The sequence below is a fragment of the Haliaeetus leucocephalus genome, unplaced genomic scaffold (assembly GCF_000737465.1).
Source record: "Haliaeetus leucocephalus isolate CR32 unplaced genomic scaffold, Haliaeetus_leucocephalus-4.0 Scaffold450, whole genome shotgun sequence".
Classification (NCBI taxonomy): Eukaryota; Metazoa; Chordata; class Aves; order Accipitriformes; family Accipitridae; genus Haliaeetus; species Haliaeetus leucocephalus.
In genome coordinates this window covers 17,758,921-17,776,985 of record NW_010972886.1, presented here as the reverse complement: position 1 = coordinate 17,776,985, position 18,065 = coordinate 17,758,921, and the positions used below count along the sequence as shown (strand labels likewise).

The 18,065-nt window shown below is 39.4% G+C and overlaps 2 protein-coding genes across 2 annotated transcripts in view; one reads left to right on the top strand and one right to left on the bottom strand.

Moving 5' to 3' along the window:
• Nucleotides 1–2,366: 2,366 nt before the first annotated feature.
• On the top strand, nucleotides 2,367–3,738 carry LOC104836331 (prolyl-tRNA synthetase associated domain-containing protein 1-like). Its single transcript, XM_010574863.1, has 2 exons — nucleotides 2,367–2,453; nucleotides 3,216–3,738. The coding sequence occupies exons 1-2, from the start codon at nucleotides 2,367–2,369 to the stop codon at nucleotides 3,651–3,653; spliced, it is 525 nt and encodes a 174-aa protein (XP_010573165.1). The 3' UTR covers nucleotides 3,654–3,738.
• Nucleotides 3,739–10,001: 6,263 nt separating this feature from the next.
• CCDC88A (coiled-coil domain containing 88A) overlaps nucleotides 10,002–18,065 on the bottom strand; it is an 81,982-nt gene continuing 73,918 nt past the window's right edge. Inside the window, 4 exon segments of the mRNA XM_010574861.1 lie at nucleotides 10,002–10,322; nucleotides 10,883–10,982; nucleotides 15,322–15,811; nucleotides 17,499–17,764. Coding sequence (XP_010573163.1) covers nucleotides 10,918–10,982; nucleotides 15,322–15,811; nucleotides 17,499–17,764 — 821 coding nt within the window. The 3' untranslated portion in view covers nucleotides 10,002–10,322; nucleotides 10,883–10,917.

Below are 18,065 nucleotides of genomic sequence, written 5' to 3'. Positions count from 1 at the left end.
ATATATATACACACATATATATATACACACACACTTAAATTTGGTTTTCTCCTGCCTGCCAGGAGATGGTCGCTTTTCTTTGCAATGTCCTCCTGCCCACCTTCAGTCTAAAGCTTTAACGTGGCTGATTTTTTTGAAAGTTCTCCCTAATTTGGCATCTGGAAAATAATATCACTTAGTAGACTAGGGAAAAAAAAAAACAAAAAACTAAGAAGAAGCTCTGTAAGTGGTTTTTGAAAAATCCTTAATGTTCCCTCGCTAATGCCTTTTGTAAAACCCAGAGATAATCCCAGGTTACATCCTATGACATCCTTTAGCCTTGGGGTCCGCTTGGGACAGCACTGCTTCTAGGGCCACCTCCACCAGGTGGCTGCAAACGGCATGTTATGAGTCATAACCGTCATTTCCTCCACCTATGTTTGAGCTGTGTGTTTGACAGGCTTTGCCCGTAATGCGGGACTTGCGGCACTTCACACAGGTGGTTTTCTGCATGCTTGCAATGGGTGGTAGCTACGTGTTTTGCTGCCCTCAGTATCTTGCTTCAGCAAGTATTCGGTCATTTATGCCGAGCACTGACAAAAAAAAAGCATCCTGTATTTCAAAGGCACCATCTGCTTATGAATGTGCCAGCTGCTGATACCTTATAATGCACAGGGCCCTCGAGTGTTTCTCCAGAGGTAAAATGGGAAAAATAATCTCACATAAATCACAGTAAAAAAAGCTTAAATATCAAAGGTTGTGTAAAGGGCATTAAATGCAGTCTGTGTTCCTGCACAGGGAGACAAGTCAGGCAGAAAGACGGTGCAAGCACACAGACACCACAGAGCTGCTGGCCCGCATGCTGAGGGCAATGCGTCCTTCGTGCGATGGGACTGTCCGGTGAGTCTGGGATTGACCTGAAAAACGTTTTATTTGAAAGATAAATTTAGCATGCAGAACAGTCATCAGAGTTTACTGCAAATCTGCTTTTTGAGTTGATCTTCCGTTGGATGCTGCCTGGAAATCTTTCTGTGTGCTGCTGTAAGGCTCTGGGAATTAGCGTGGGATCACATTTTATCCACATGTCTCTTAACCACAGACTCATACTGTTTTAATTTAAAGCTTTATTACAGATTGCCTGTTTTTCTGAAGGGCAAACTGAAAACAAATAATTTCCTAATGTCATAGGTCAGGATGATGGTTTGGGTTGCAGAAATACTTTCCGCTTAACTATGTGGCTGTTAATGCTTGGCTTTGTCCCTTAGTTGCAATTCTTGATTATTATTGGTTGCCTTTAAAAAAACACATTTGATTATGCAGTTCTGATTTTTAGTGTGTAGCTTTAACTGAGTAGCTTACCTGAGTCTGATTTTTCTGGCTTTGAATTTTTCTCAACTTCCTTACTTAACAGCAACATTTTCAGCAAAACTGTACATAGGCAACAAGCTAGCATCTGAAATTAGAATAAACACAGGTACAAAAAATTTAATACGTATATGTCTGAGAGAAATACCTATTTTGAAACCAGTATTTGAAACAAATAGAGCTCACACTGGACGTGAACTGCATGGGAGGGGAGGTACAGGGAGTCATACGGAAAAGTGTTATGGAGAGCTTTGTTCTCCAGCTAGGTGAGGCTGAAGGAGGATGGCAGGAGGCTCATGGAGCGGCAAGACGGGAGGGACAGCTGGATTTTTCTGCCCCTAAGGAGACAGCAAGCTCTGGTCTCTGGTGTGTCACAGGACCACGGAACTGCAGAGGTGGGAAGGCCACTCTGGAGATGGTCTCAATCCCTGGCTCAAGCAGGGTCAGTAGACAGCGAGCAGGCTGCCTGGGATCATGTCCCATGGGGTTTGGAGGATCTCCACAGACGGAGACTTTGGAGCCTCTCTGGGCACCCCGTTCCCATGTTTGGCTTTAAGGCAGGGGCCTCAGCAACTGGCTCCTATTGCCCGGCTTTCAGCTTGACCCGATGGCCAAGACTGCTAATTTTTTGTAGTGCGCTCCGTGCTCGCACACTTCAGCTCTAAATTAGAACAAAAACCCCAAAACAACTTCCACATTAGACATGTTACAGCAATAATGCGTTCAGCTGTTATACCCAGCTCTGAAGCTTCGGGGTTTTTTTTGCCTTATGAAAACTTACTGCAAAAGTATTCTCTTTACAGCTCACTTCGAGCTCAGAAGCTGCTGACGGACCTCGTTCAGCGGCCTGGCTCTACTGCAGCCTTCCCGGGGCCGGCAGGGACGGCGGGCTGCCGTGTGAGAGGCAGGACGCCATTTCAACGCCACGGCAGGCGCCGCTCGACAGGGCGCTGCCCGACGGGAGGGGCGGAGGGGGCGGCTTTCCCGCCCGTCCCGCCTGGCCCCGGCGGAGCGGGACGGCGATGGCGGCGGCGCCGGAGCTGCGGGAGTCGCTGGCGCAGCGGCTGCGGGACTTGGGGATCGCCACGGTCACCGCCGAGCACCCCCAGGTAAGGGCCGCCACCGCCGTCTCTCCCTGCGGGCCTTGGCGCTGTCCCGGCCCCTTCCGAGGGGGCTGGGCCGGCAGCGGCCCGCCGCGCTGCCTCTCGGCACCCTCCGGATCTTTTTTAAATCCGGCAATAAAAGTCTACGCGCCAACAGGATAGAGCAGGTTACACGGAAGTTTTGTGCCCTATGCGCGATTTTTTAGGATGATTAGTTATCAATATGGAATGTCTCACCAAATGGACCTACAGGGCCTGGGCCTGGCAGGCAACATTTGGGGTTTTTTTGGGCAATTCCGAGCACAGACGTCGAGTTGCGTCCCCTCCACGTTTCTGTCCCCCAGATCCCCTTTTGCCCTCCAGTTCCCCTCCAGTTCCAGGAGCTGCGGCCCATTCACTTTTTCACCACAAAGCCACCAGCCTGTAGGATGCTTTCCAAACTTTTTCTCACTCCAGTTAAAAGTGCACGCACCACGTCTTTCCAGCCTGTCTGTGGTGGAGCTGCAAAAAGGAATGCTGTCAGGCCTGCCTTTTTCAAGTGTGATACTTTTGCTGTATACATCAGACAGAGATGATTCAGACAGTGTGCAGGAACAGTATGTCACATTTTATTCATGTTTTTAAAATCTCTTCATAAAAGGGTACAGCTTTTAGGCTGAGTGTAACATTCAGTATTTTCTAAGTATTTAACAAAAGATAACCTGCCAGTACGCAACTAAAAGTCTTATGGGATACAGAGTCTCGCACAACACGGATTGTATTTTCCAGGTGTTCACTGTTGAAGAAATGATGCCCCATGTCCAACACATGAAGGGAGGTCACAGTAAAAACCTTTTTCTTAAAGACAAAAAGAAGAAAGGGTTCTGGCTGGTGACTGTTCTGCACAACAGGCAAGTCAATTTAAATGATCTTGCTAAAAAACTGGGTGTTGGAAGTGGAAACCTAAGATTTGCTGATGAAAACGCCATGCTGGAAAAGCTGAAAGTGGGCCAGGGCTGTGCAACACCTCTAGCCCTCTTCTGTGACCAGGGAGACGTGAGGTTTGTGCTGGATGCTGGCTTTCTGCAGGGCGGCCATGAAAAGGTGTATTTCCATCCAATGACAAATTCTGCAACCATGGGCTTAAGCCCCAATGACTTTTTGAAGTTTGTGAGATCGACAGGCCATGATCCCATCATCATACAGTTTGACGAAGATACGAAGTAGATGAAGCTCGCTTTTCTATTACTAGGCATAGATTTTGTAGAGCAAAACTGATGAAAGTCTCATTACAAATAAAATCTGAAAAAAAACCCAGGCTTACTCCTTTTTTATTTTTTTCAATTGTGTAAGTTTATATTGTATAATCTGGTGAGGAAAAAATACTGTCTTCAGGTTGTTAGAAGTTTAACAGAATACTCCTAAAAAGACATGTTTGCAATCTACCACTAAGTAACCAGTAAGTAGAGGTGTTATTTAAATAATGTTACACTGTTTATTGATAAAATGATTAAAACTGGAACTTTCTGTGCCTGGTACTGGCCTTGAAGGTTTAAACTTAACATCATTAGGAAGTAACAAATAACTTAAAAGTTCTAAAATACTTGTCAGTACACACAGGATGGAGATGTCTCAATTGTGTACCTGTACCCATTTATCTGCTACTACACATTGCTTTTTATTATTTTTACCTAATAAAAAACAACTCACCTACACTACAGAAAACGCATTTGATTGTCTATGTTTTTAGTTGCATTTTCACAGCATCCTCCCCTTGGGAAATGATGAAGTCTTCTGGTGATCGCCCCATGAAGACAGGAATGTGCCTCACCCCTTTCTCGTGCCTCTCCAGAAACAGCAGAGCAGGAGGGAGCCCCCCGAGAGCAGGCAGGGGCGGGGGTGTGACCCACTACCAGCCTGCCTCCTGGCAGGAGTGCTCCAAGGAGGAATGTTAGTGGGGGTTCCTGACCAGGTGGAGTATTGTCCTGGTGGCACCTGGGAGGAAAGCCAATACAACCCAGAACTGTATTAACTTTTGTGCGCCTTTTCTACAGATTCACAAACCCATGGAGGACATGCATCTTCTCTGCTCCACCGTACCCTTAACCAGCACCTACAGGAGTGGGAAGAATGGTACAGCAAGTAGCTGTACTTGAGCTTCTCCATTCAGGAGAAGGGGACTGCATGTACAAACATCAGTGCGTTTAAGAGGCTGATGGGAGGCTGATTTGGCTTTCACTAGATGATATATATTTAGTATGGAAGAGTATCTACTGTCGCAAGAACAAGACCAGTACATTCTCAACATTAAAGTTCTAATCTAATCCTTTCTCCTCCTCTCTCCCGCATAAATGAATAAAATGCCCTCCAGACAGATCATGTGTTGAAGACAGAAGCAGCAGAAACTCCTTAAAGTCCCATAAACACACTGTACCCCCACAAAACCCAAAGACGGGGAGTAGTGAACACCAGGGGCAAAATCTGAAGATGATGGGGGGGAAAGGGGCTTTTGAACACAGCCTAACAAAAATGTCACATACAAGCCACACCTAAAGGCAAGCAGTAGTGTGAACACAAGTTGAGACAGAACAGAAATAAAGAATACAGAAGAGTGAAGAAAACACACGTAAAAGGACTTGCGATCTTGGATGACTATTTGCTGCTGCATCATGCTAAAGGATGCAATTACTAACAACGACAAAGGGAAACACTTCAAAAGAAACACAAGGCAAAAATCAGCCCATCTGACTCGGTCTCATTCTAGATGGCCAAGACACTTCTATGAGAACATCAACATTTGTGTGTTGGATTGTTTTTCCCCCCGTAAGAAAGTGAAATGTTTAATTCTATAGAATGAATAACTACCATTAACTGAGTAAGAAAAAGCATCTTCTAGGACAAGGCAAGTTACTTCACCAACATCCTTAACATGGTTTCCTTAATTTCTGAAGGATTTGGCAGCTGTTCTCAGAGGTGTGAACTTAACAACAGAATACTTGATGACACAGCAGTTTAAATTCTCCCTTCCACCTTAGAAAGACACAAACCAGCCCCATCTATCATGGCAGTCATCTCAAATGGGAAAGAAGCGACCTAAGAGTGCTGAAGCTATAGAAGAGTCACTAGAAAGATGTCCAGACGCATGTGATTTTATATTTGCTGTCAAACAAAAGACTGAAAGGGACATCTGGTATTTGGGAATATTGGATTGGTTAATGAACTCTGGACCAACAAATGCGTTGCTAAATTAGCTAGATATTAAGATACAGTCTTATGTGTCTTTAAAAGTAAAATTTATCTTACCCTCTGCCTGCCACTCACTCTCCTGGCCCTTTAAGGTTTCTTCTTTGTAGTACCCCAAAATTCTTTACCACTTCAAAAAAAATACTAAATTTGACTTGTGAAGGTTTGTAAATCCAGAAAGCTTAAGTGTGAGAAACTGTTTTAAAGACATGTGCACAATAGCAGTTTACTATACTTCACAAATCTTAAAATCTGTACTACCTAAAATTTAACTACCTTTGTCATCAGAAGAGATTGAGACTTGTCTCAGCAAAAATAATGACCAAGCAAAATCAAAGTTTCAAATACTACACTTGACAAATCTATAAGGATTTATTTTTGTATTTACTTATGAAATTAGTGTCTTTTTTTTTTTTAAATACTATCAAAATAGTCTATAGTTAAAAGCTACACAGGTCTACACAAATAAACAACACGAAACTACACACCATCCAGAAAAATTCCGCTAGTTTTACCGGTTTCCTTCCGGAAGAAATACTCACTGAACACATCACCAACTGACCACAGCGCCATTACTTAACACCAATATCCTTCCAGTAACATCAGTTTCCAGAAAAAGTGTGTATAAATGTACACACAAAATAAGAATAAAAATTATTTGGTTTGGCATTTTAATAACATCATTAATAAATGTATACAATGGCAAACATTAAAAAAATCAATACGTAAAGGAAATTACAGTTTTAAATAAGAGCTTTTAAAGTTTTGTTTCACACCTAGGTACATTCCTTTAAGGCAGTTTTATTAATATCAAAGCATTATTTACATATACATTATCATCTAACTCTAAAAATCATACATGAGCTCCTTTGTTGAGGCTGCATCATGCCTTGGAAAAAGTTTAGAAATAATATGTGTTGGGAATGTTAACTAAATCCTCAGCAGACTATCAGAAAAGTAAATAAAAATTACTACAACCTCTTTTGTAATCTTGAACTAACAGTGACAGATTTGGCAACTCTAGTGGTAAAAAGCTGTGTGTGTACTCTTGTATGCTGTCCAACAGCTGCCATGTTCTTCTCCTGGGAGTTTGTGTTTCAGAAAATCTGAAGCAGCCCCCAGATTAAACTTTCATTTTTATTTTATTTTAATTTTAAGGGCACAGACTGGAAAGATCAAGAAAGAAAAAAGAAAATAATTTAAAAATCGTCAGAGCACGGTGAACCTCCTGACTGCTCTTCTGCTCTGAAACTTCTTTGCAAAACAAAGTGCTGGGAGAAGTGAATTCTGATCTTTTAAATGCAAACATATCCCCGGTGCTGCTTTTGGCTAATTTAGCAAATACAACCCCAAATCCCACTCTGGCCTCTGTACCGATACAAAGTGGGTTGAAACCTCCTTACAACGGCACAGACAGGCACTAGCCAGTACTCGGGCACACAAGCCCATCCTACGCTAGCCTCTGCCCTAGCAGGATGAAATCTGCCCCCAAACTCTTGCCGATTCTCTCGTATGAGGAAACTTTGCAGAGGTTTTTGGATGAGGGGGGTTCATTTCTAATACACATTATCAATCAAATAGTAATTGCAAAGTTTGTGACTACACCCTGGCTGTGATTGCACGAATGCTTTAAGAAGGTGTAATAATTTGCAAAAAGCAAGTGTTGCGACAGGTAATCTTGGACAACTTAATGAATACAGAAGAGAGCTGAGCCAATAAATGAAACATCAGGAGATGCCCATGTAACAAAAAAAGACACAGCCACGTGCAGTGCGGGCAGATTATGAGTGCCCAGCAACGCTCCTCATAGAGAAGCGCGTGCCGTGCAGTCGTGGCAATATGCCATGCCACTCTTGCCTAATTCCCAGCGTCTCGGAGAATCTACCTACACACACACACACACAGTGGTTTGGATTCTGTGAATACAGACAGCATTTGGCACTACAGTTTGAATCTGTTAATTCAAGACACACATGTTCTTCTAAAAATAGTAACGCTACCGAATGGTTAGAGTTCAATAGTTTGAAATGCATCAGTCCTCTGTTGTCAAGAGAGCTCAGAGAATCCTGTCACAATCAGGCCCTGAAAGGAGCTTGAAAATACTGTAATTTAGAATTGGAGATACTTTCCTAACATTTATGGTATTTCAATTCTCTCTCATAACAGCTATGCCTTTGGTAATGGCTACCGGCATCCCAGACTTTCTATCTTTGCCTATGAAATTCTATAAAGGCAACTCTTCCTTCAGTCTCTATGGCTCTGCCTATGCTGCAGTACAGGAATGGCACAGAAACCAGGCTTGACACCAGATTCTTACTGTACTTAGAGTACTCTTCCTCCCGGGCACACCAGGGCTCTGTCTGTCCTGCTTGGTATTGGGGCAGAAACTCAGCTGTGCCCTGAGCTTTGAGTGCGTATGGGAACACACAGATTACCTGTGTACAGGTATACAGGCCCTGACATACTGCACGTCTTCCAGCCACTGCCATCCATCCCACCCACCCCTCTGGTGACATCTCGTAGCTGTCATTGCATGGCTTGGAATGCCCCAAATCCTTCTCAAAAATGTCACAGTGTCAGTTACAACGTGGGAAAATATTCCAAATGCAAACTGAGCTCTGGCTGCCTACAAAATTATTGTGGAGCTGCATTTCAGGATTGCTCTGGGCTTCAGAACACGCCTGGGATTGCTAATATATGTTGATGCTCTGCAAAACTCACCATGCTTCCACTGAAATCAGTGAAAATCTTGACACTGAGAATAAGGGACCAGAAATGGATGCTAGTGTGAGCTGGTAATGAAAATAAACCAATGATTTTAATGAAATACCAGAAACGTCTTCAGAGGAAGAATGGAAATCCTGGATGTTGGAAAGCTGCAAAATTGGTTGTATTTTCACTTAAGAGAAAAAACAAAAAATGTTTAAAGTCTCTGTGAAAACAATCCCAGGCTGAACCAAATATTTATATTGTATAACCAAAATATTCTGTTTAGATCTAGATCTTTTAGCACATTTTATCATAAAAAGTATTTCAGAAGGAAGTCATTTTAAGAAAAAAAAAAACCAGAAAATTTCCCCTTCTAAAGCTTATTGAACTTTCCTCTTTTTTCCCCTTTTTGACAAACTTTCAGGGAAATAAAAAAATGACTTGCCAGTAGGCTTTTGAATCTGCTGAACTGCATTCTCTCTCCAGTGAAAGACGATTCTGTTCCAGCTGTCCCTGATTGCTTGAGACTTCACAAATGATAAAACCTGTAAGCCTCAAGAATCAAGCTTTTATGAAGTTGAAGTTGTGGTGGCTCTACCACAGAGTCTAAGCAGCAGCGCCATCAATTTACAGGTAGTCTGCAACCCTACTTCTGCAAGTTATGTCACGCTTACCTTTACTTATGTGAATGGAGATAGCTGTAGGTGAAGTTATGTACACGCCTGTTGGAAGACAGGACACTAGGAGGTTACACCATTAACTTAACCCTTTAGAACAGGAATCTGAATGTGCTTACTGGTTTGTAATAAAACGTAATTATGGTAACTCATTTTGGATCTGCTTAGAAGTTCACGTACACTTCCTTTGAGCTCTCTGCAAATGCTTTCAAGACAACAAATGTATGCAACCACTGAATGTACCGATAACATTTGTTGACTTTAATATAAATCAGTAATGAACAAAATGTATCTTACTAGTAAAAGATAACCTTAAGGGGAACTGATTGTAAAATGCATATGATATTATTTACATTTCGTTTTGCCATCAAGAAACCTCCTAAGCCACAATCAGCTCATGTCAAAAGACAAACAAAAAAAATTAGTCAATACACAAACACGGTAAGACAGTCTTATCCTGGAAGTGCCATTTGTTGAAAACAGCCTTATATTAAAATAAAAGTTATCGAAAAATCATACCTGACAATTTCCTGTCAGAAACATCTGAACATATATATGCAGAATAACTTGGGAATGTGAAAAACACAAATGACAAACAATTTCTATGTAATACGATTATCCCATGACTCCCACTTCTGTTAGTTATTGAACTTCTCCATGTATGTAAACAAATTTTTCTCTTGCACTATGCAACAAAAATCAGCATAAACTTTTTAAAGAGCAATTTCATGCAGATTATGCTAACCAAATAAGGCAGTGAAGTGCCAGCAAGCTGTGAGGTTTTTGTATCTGTATATACAGTCAATTTCAACAAAATACTACAGCATTTATTTTAGATTTACAGAAGTAAGTATAAACTGCTAGTTATTGGTTTTTTTGGCTAATTATTAGCAGAAGCTTAAGCAAATCAGTGGCTAATTTCATAAACGGAAGATGAAAGAAGTATTTTTTTTTCCCCTGGAGTAATTCTTGAGACCTTAAAATTCTTGGTCCTTAGGGAGATGAGAACTGTCCTTTATTCAGTAGATCTTAACAGTGCAATGTGCAATAATTCCTAAGACCATCTACAAATTTTCGGCAGTAGACTCCAGTAGAGCTCCTTGATTCAAGGAAGGAAGGAAGGTAGGTAGGTTTTTATTTCTTGCCTGCTCTAGTCACGAAGAATGTAAAAAATTCCCTTAATTTTTATTAATGATTCCTACAGTCGCTGTCTTGTTACTTCAGATATAAAGGCTTCATACTGAGATACTGAAGGACACTTTTCTCTCTGTGTTCAGTTGAAAGGTAGAAAGAGAAAAGAACATAAGAAAAGCTTAAAGTGTAGAAGTATAAAATACAGAGTTAAGTCACTAACAGAACTAACAGCACTAATAGCATGCATCAAAGATGTTTTAATGAAGTCAAGAGAAGGACAGAATGCCAAAGACAAGCTTTTATAAAAAGGCAGTTTCCTTGTAGTATAGAATACTCTGTTATGTTCTGTTAAACTATTCTTTTAGATTTATCTGTCCCTTTCTAAGAACTGACTTCAATATTACTTCTTAAAGTGATTTCTTTGAAGTTTCTTCTCCCAAGAGATTTGAAAAATAAAAATAAACGTAATTTTTACAGGCAAAAGGCTAAATGGGATGAAGTTCCCTGCCTACACAGGCAAAATAACTGCTGTAATACAACCTGTTCTGGCTTAACTAATAAGCAAGACAGAAGCCAGTTAAGCAAGCAGTATTTACATCTGGTTAATGCAATGTGCACTTGTTCTTATATGTAATGCTGTTAGTTTGTTGTAAATGAAATTAATCTCATTTACATTTTGGGCAGGAAACTCACCACTTGGCCCACATCTCATGTAGTGGGTAATAGAATTAGGAGCTTTGTTGCTCCCTAGACCTGCTTTTTGAATTTCTGCTTTCTGGGATAGCTTCCACATCTGCAGAGAAAAGCATTTCATGTTATTCATTGTGTTTATCAGGACATGAAAAAAACCCTCATGCATTAAAAACATTCTACTTATTAGTAGAGCAAAAGGATATATAAACACTTTTTTTTGTTTTTTAGAGAAAAGGACAGAGGAGAGGGATAGAAGAAACTCACTGGAAGTACCTACTCAGCTACACTCATTAAAATTCATCTTAGCTTTTAGAATAACCAGGTATTATTTTCAAAGCCACAATCAGATATACTTAACTTTTAGATACACTAACCCTAAACTTCTGCGTCTATGAAAAGGGAAAAAAAAAAATCAGGTGTAATTAAGGCTGACTGAACCTAGCAGAGAACTTAACTCATCCTTGCATTTTTACCTGCTACACATTGACAGAGATGTTCACATTCAATTCCGCAAAACAGAAAATTATCTTTGCATGCAACAGCTTGAACATGCAAAATGCAGTATCTTAATTTACTATTCACTTAAAGCAAAGCATCAAGCAAATCTTTAACTGCAAGGACATTATTAAGCCTGAACAATAAAACCTTTTTTGGCCAGCAGCAATATATTTAATGTTTATAGTTACCATGCAAAGTCCTAGCTTATAATTTTTAAAGGCAGCAAGGTCCAAGGAATGAGTGAGTGCACCATGTGTTTTACAGTCAGCCATTTGAACGGCTGAGGAGCAGTAGTGCTTGGATCTGAAAGGAATTTCACAGATCCTTCCACTATTTGAGCACAGACCAAAAAAGACATCCATGATGTTATTGTTAAAGTGCAAAGACCAAAAAGTGGAGGAAAAATAATCCTTCTCTACATGAAAACATTTTTTTCTTTCATATACAATAAAGAAATGTTGACAATTTATTATTCAGAGACATTAAAAAAAATCTTTAGCAGCATGCTTTTGCTACTGCAGCTGAACTCAACGCAGCACAAATAGGAGCACCAAAAGTTATTATCCTCAGAACTGAAATGCAATTCATCACAAATCTGTAAAATGATGCAAAATAGTAGCTTGAGCTGGATGAGGCTAGTCTAGAACTCCCACAGAGGATCTGAGACACTGGTGTTCAGAGACACTAACACTCAGTTATTCTGAAGCCCTTTGTATTTAAGAGAGAAGCTGTTTTAATACTGCTCCCCCTCCCGTCCCCCCAATGGAGTAAGGCAAGACACAGGCTCAAAAGGCATTAAATATCAGGCATAAATACTCACTATCAGATTTGGTTTGTACGTGAAAGCTTAGTGCTGTGAAAAGAAATGAAACCGCAAACTGAAGTGCCCCATGGGCAGTGGCTGGAAAAAAAATGTATAAAATGTATTTTGTTGCCTGGATAGCAAGCTTTAGCTTCACTCTACAGGGGTAACCTTTAAAATTTCTCTTTAGACCTTGGCCTTGCTCATGATTCCAGTCGGGGTTCAGTGGTCATGCTGGAGAGTTCGTAATGTATCTGGAGACAATACTGGTATTTTTTTGTAGCTGTGACAGTCTAAGGACCTAATCAAGACAAGGCTGGCAAACGAGATAATAGCATCCCTGAAAGCTTATCTGATTTCTTGAACAATAGCATCTGATCTAAATAGAAGATACTACCTCTAGCTATGAACCTTGTTCTGATCATAACAAGCAGCCTCGCTGCAAGACACAGGCTTGCAATCAGTTAAGAAAAACACAGATACTGGTAGAACAGTATGAGTTTATATTAAGTACTCTCAGAGCTAAGAAGATTTTCTCTAGAATTCCTAACTTGCAAAATGTATTATGCACGTGTCGCTTCAGGTAACAGCACTGTTCATCTCAAAGCCAATTCAAACACATCTATAGATTAATAGAAATCAAGTCAAATGACATGACCCAGGATCAGAACAATGATCTTGCTGTGTGAGAGTAAATGTATGCAAAATTAAGATTGTATTTCAGATTTGGATTTGCTTTTTTTTTTTTTTTTAATGGTGAGATAATTCTAGAGTGAATACAGCAGTAACTAAGAACATGCTGTGAACAACATTGAAGAAAAGCAAGAAATTTATCAGCCCAATAATAATGGATGCCTGCAGACGTGTTAAAGGATGCTGCTTTACATTTTGAAACAGTAATTTTACCCTCCACAGAATGTCTTTGAAACATCCAATCTTCTCCTCCCATTCCTTTTCCCCACCTTGAAATGTAGCTGGAGCTCTGGAAAGGGCTATCTCTGCATTTTATCACCAATTCTCCTGTATGAAATGGAGACCTTATAGACTAACATATGGGATGTCTGCTGGTTTTCCTTGAGGAACTGGGTATTTGCAGCACTTCTGCCCTTCCCTAGTTAAACACTAAGGAATTAAAGTTCAACCCACACAGCAGTACCATAACTGCCACAAAACTGCTGGCAAAATAAATTAAACTGTAAAAATCATAATATGACAATTCATTATTTTTAATAGTTATTTTCAATTTTAAATATTTTTTCCTCTAGATATATTTTCATTCAGTTTTTTTACAGCGTATGCAATTTTGGCCTACAATAACTGTCAGTAACTATTTCCTCTTGCAATAAAGTGCTACTGTCTAAAGCCTCATGTAATTGTAGTTTAAGTATGACACGATTTTAAACTCTGTTTATATTTACAATTAAGAAGTTTCAAGCAATTGCAAAGACAGTAGCATATTAAGGAATTACTTTTCAACATTTCTCTTTAGCTGGTCATCTGGGATTTAATGAGTTATTAGCTTAAGCATTCCTATACTCCTAAGATTTTGCAAGCAAACTTGTTATTTTTTCTTTTATTTAACTGTGTTAATTTAACAGTTTTTCTGTTATTTTGTTACACATCTTATTTACTATTATATTAGTGTTACTTCTGTTAGGAAGAAAAAATGAATTTCCACCATAATCAACACAGGTTTTTATTACCATACATCACAAGGAGTCTCATATAACTCTGTTATTTGACTCCTAATAAAACCATACACTTCACCACATTTGTACACCAGACGTGGAAAGACAAAGCATACAAAAGGGAAAAGGTGGAAAGGGTCATTTTTTCATTACAAGTGCTGCATATCATGTGACTATTACTTCTTCATAAGAATTATCATTTCTGTTTAGGATTATGAATGGTCTTTGTATTTATTAATGTTCAAATATTTTACTAAGTATGAACAGTAATTCATATTTATTGTGCAAGCTAGAGGCACTGAATTATTGGGCTATAACCTGTTCCTTGTGCAAAGTGCATTTATGCCAGGACATGGCATAAATGAAAACGGTAAGACACTGAATTCTCTCTAAATGCTTCTTTTCATTAGTATCTCACTTTTGAAAGAAGGGGGGGGAGTATTTTTACTCCTAATACATAACCAATGTGTTACTGACACATCTGAAAGCACAAGCACAACTGGAAAGTACTGTCTTTGTACCGGAAAGTATGTTGTTCACTGTGCCATTTTTGGCAATGCAGCATGCGATTCCTTTAACATGCATTCAGTAACATACAGGAAAAAACCAAAATATTTGTAATGTGTGAGAAATAAAAATATAGCTTGTATTATGAAGACTTTTAAAGGCATGCAAAATATATACAGTGCAATTAATGTTTCATGCAAACTTTGGTGAGGTTACAATTTTACATTCAAACATGCTAGAGTACACAACTGAGCCCCATGCCATTGTTCTTAGAAAACAATGACCCACAGATCTAACAAGAAATTATTTTTTCATTGTAGTGAAATTTTCTCTGAATCCAGTGGACATTGAGAAGAACACCTATATGTCATAATAGACTATATATATATATTTAGTAATACAACTTCCTTATCACACACAACCATACTCATACCACACAGTTTTATTATCTTCAGAAACCAGTAGCAGGGATTCAGCCTCACTAGTGTTTACACAGGTGGTAGGAACAAATTCACTAGTTGGAACTGACCGGAGGTCACTCTGATCAGATTTCTGATTAGCAGAAGGCTGTTCTTGGTTTTTTGGTACTGATCTAAATGCTGACAGATTTGCCTGATCAGTTGTTTTTGATGTAGATCTTTGAGGCAAGCCACTTATATTACTAACTAATTCAGTGTTAAGGGACAAAAATGGCTGAGCCACAGTAAAAGATCCTGTGCTGTCATTACTAGATATACTGACTTTATCATCAAACACACCTGTGCTTAGCAAAGTTCTCTCACGAAAATTTGACCTTTCCATCCTTGAAGTCTTAGGCACATCAGAGTTACATCCTAAATTACATGGTTTAACTGTATTAGCTATATCACTTTGTGGAACACAATCTACTCTGTAAGCCACACAGTGAAAAAAATTAGAGGATAACTGGTGTGCTGAGTACTCACTAGAGGTTGATGGAACACTTCTGTCAGCGGTGGATGGTGCTGGATCAACTGATACAGGTTGCCTACTGTCCTTAGATAAAAAATCGTGAATGCTTGTCCTTCGAGTAGTTCCTTCTGCCGTAGAAATCACGCTGCTTGCGCGAGGTAAGGTAGCATAAGGATTGCAATCTCTTGATTGTCGCTGTGATACAGTTGCTTGTATCTTTTCTTTAACTGATTTGGCCTTTCCTTGAGCGCCTGATGTAAATTTTATAGGGGAGCTAGTGAAGTAGGTATCTTCAGTTTTACGAAGGCTAGGCCTTACAAGCTGTTCTGGTTTAATGGATCGTCCATCTGAGAAATCAACTGTATTTTTTACACTTAATGATCTCACAATACCACAACCGGCAGACGGCTGTTTTCTCAGCTTTTCCTTTCCTGTCAGCTCCACAGATTCAGATAAGCTTTTCATGACTTCATCTAAAAGATTCTCTTCACTCATAGATTTCATCTGTCAAAAAAATGAAACATCTTACAAATTTACGAATTGTAATTTTGACATTTCTTAAGCAATCTTTCTGGACATTAATGAAAAAAATCTTAAAAGTTTTGTTGGTTTTTTTTAAATTTCTCAGATCTAAAAGTGGTATTAAACATTTACCGTACATACTCATGACTCTTCTGTACAGCTTACAAGCAAGTACTTTGAAAACTAGGTGTCAGACAGATCACAACTATCTGAAGTTAGTTCCTGTAATGCTGATTAACTCAACAAATCAGACAATCAAAACTTCATCTTCTTGCTCACTTGCCCTCTGCCACTGCTCATCAACACTTCCTAAGTATTTTCATATGGATGATTATTTTAACTTGTACTGATCATCTGGATCAGCCTAAATTAAAATGAAATGCTTTAATTCTTTATACACTCAAATAGTAAAGACAAAAATCTCAGAAAGTAATACAAAGCACATAACTTTTAGGCACCCTTGGTGCCTAAATCTGGACCGCACAGTTCCCGATTTTTTCTTTTTGGAGAAAAGACTTCAGAGCTAGAAAAAAAAGTTTAGGTGAATACTATTCAAAGACTCAGTGGAGAAAGACTTCAGCCTTTTTCAAAATGGTAAAAGAGACAATTTGGAAAGAATAAAGCCAGGAGCATTAAGGAAATGCTCTGGCAGAAGGTTGGAAAGAGACCTCTTGAATACCCTTCCAACCTGAATGATTCTGTGATGCTATGAAAGGGATTCTGTGATTCATGAAGAGCAGGGGACTAGACTTGATGACTCAGGTGGTTTCTTTTATTTCTTTTGCCAGAAAAGTGTTGTCTAATGCTTAAAAAACAAAAATCCTTGTCAGAGAGACCAGAGGTGAGATATAATTTTAAGTATCTAACAAAAACCCTGGAAATTTAGTCCAGACTCAAGTCACAGAGTACCCCCAATCAATTCAGCTGTGAATGTATATTTTTCAATTTCAATTGTGTCATTAAAAATAGATGGAGTCTGATCCTTACTCTTGATAGACCTAGTCACAGTAACGGGCTTGCTTTATCCTAGAGCACTTCCAGGTTTTGGACAGATCTACTCAAGAACTAGTGATGAAGAAATTGGAATACTAGCAGAGACAAGGTGATTTTGGGCTTTTAACAAACTGCCACTGATTTACAGAAACATTCTCTTTGTCTTACTCCTCTCAGATTTCCGTGAGCTCCAAGGTAATTTTTTTTTGCTCAGTAGAGTTAAAAAGACTAAACTGAAGCAGACAAGAGTCTCTCCTCAGGGAATGAAGTAAAGCGTCTTCCTTCCTGTTGATGTAAGACAGATCTAACAACAGCTCCTACTGAAGACAAGAGCTGAACTGGAAGAAGAAAAGTAAACCTACTTTGAGTTCATGGCCTTCTATTTGAACTCTGATGAGTGTACCATGCATCAGTACACAGGACAACTTTGTGCAGTAGAGATCAACTTCCTTACCTAATTCAGTAACCCAGAAAGGGTCAAGCTGCGAAATTCCAAATGATTTTGTGTGTAATACAGCAAGACTAGTTTATCAGGATACAGTCCACACTACTTCTTAATGCAGGTGTAACCAATATCTCCACAAAGTTTTAAAGCAATTCTACTCACTATAAGTCTTCTATTAATTCTGTGCCCATATATGGGATAATACGTAGTTAAAATGTTTTTTAAACTAACCTCGCTTGAGGTACTTTTGTTGCTTTCTTCTAAAAACTGTTGCAGGGTAACAACTTCACTTCCAGGAGAACCGGTTTTGATCTGTTTTCCATGACTATCCAGTGTTTCAGGCGTTCTTTGCTGGAGCACAGGACTAGACCTTGTATGACCTTTCAAATACTGAATAGGACTGCTGCTGCTGCTAGACCAAGCCTCATGTTCATGTAGCAGACTAAATTCTCCGCTGCTGTGACTTTGAGGCCTGCTTTGACTGTTAACTGCACCTGCTTTTGGGGTAAGTGGTATTAAGTATTTCCGTAAGAAAAATATATGAAAGCTGTTAAACAGTATAACCTTACTCAAATCTGGAACATTATCAGATTCAGTTAACAATAATTCTATTTAAAATACTAAAAAATCCCATTGTCCTTTTTTATTCAAATCAAATATATTAATACAATTATACTCCCCTGACTTACCTCTTAAAGCTCTTTAAACGTGACATGATTTTTTTGAAAAAAACAAACACACCTCCCCCCCCCCCGATGGGCCTCCATCTACATAATACTATACTCCAAGAGGCTAAAG

Excerpts from the sequence above, each read along its gene's own strand:
- LOC104836331 (XM_010574863.1), top strand. The coding sequence starts at position 2,367 with ATGGCGGCGGCGCCGGAGCTGCGGGAGTCGCTGGCGCAGCGGCTGCGG. Across the intron at positions 2,454-3,215 it reads TCACCGCCGAGCACCCCCAG|GTGTTCACTGTTGAAGAAAT; the intron begins GTAAGGGCCGCC and ends TGTATTTTCCAG.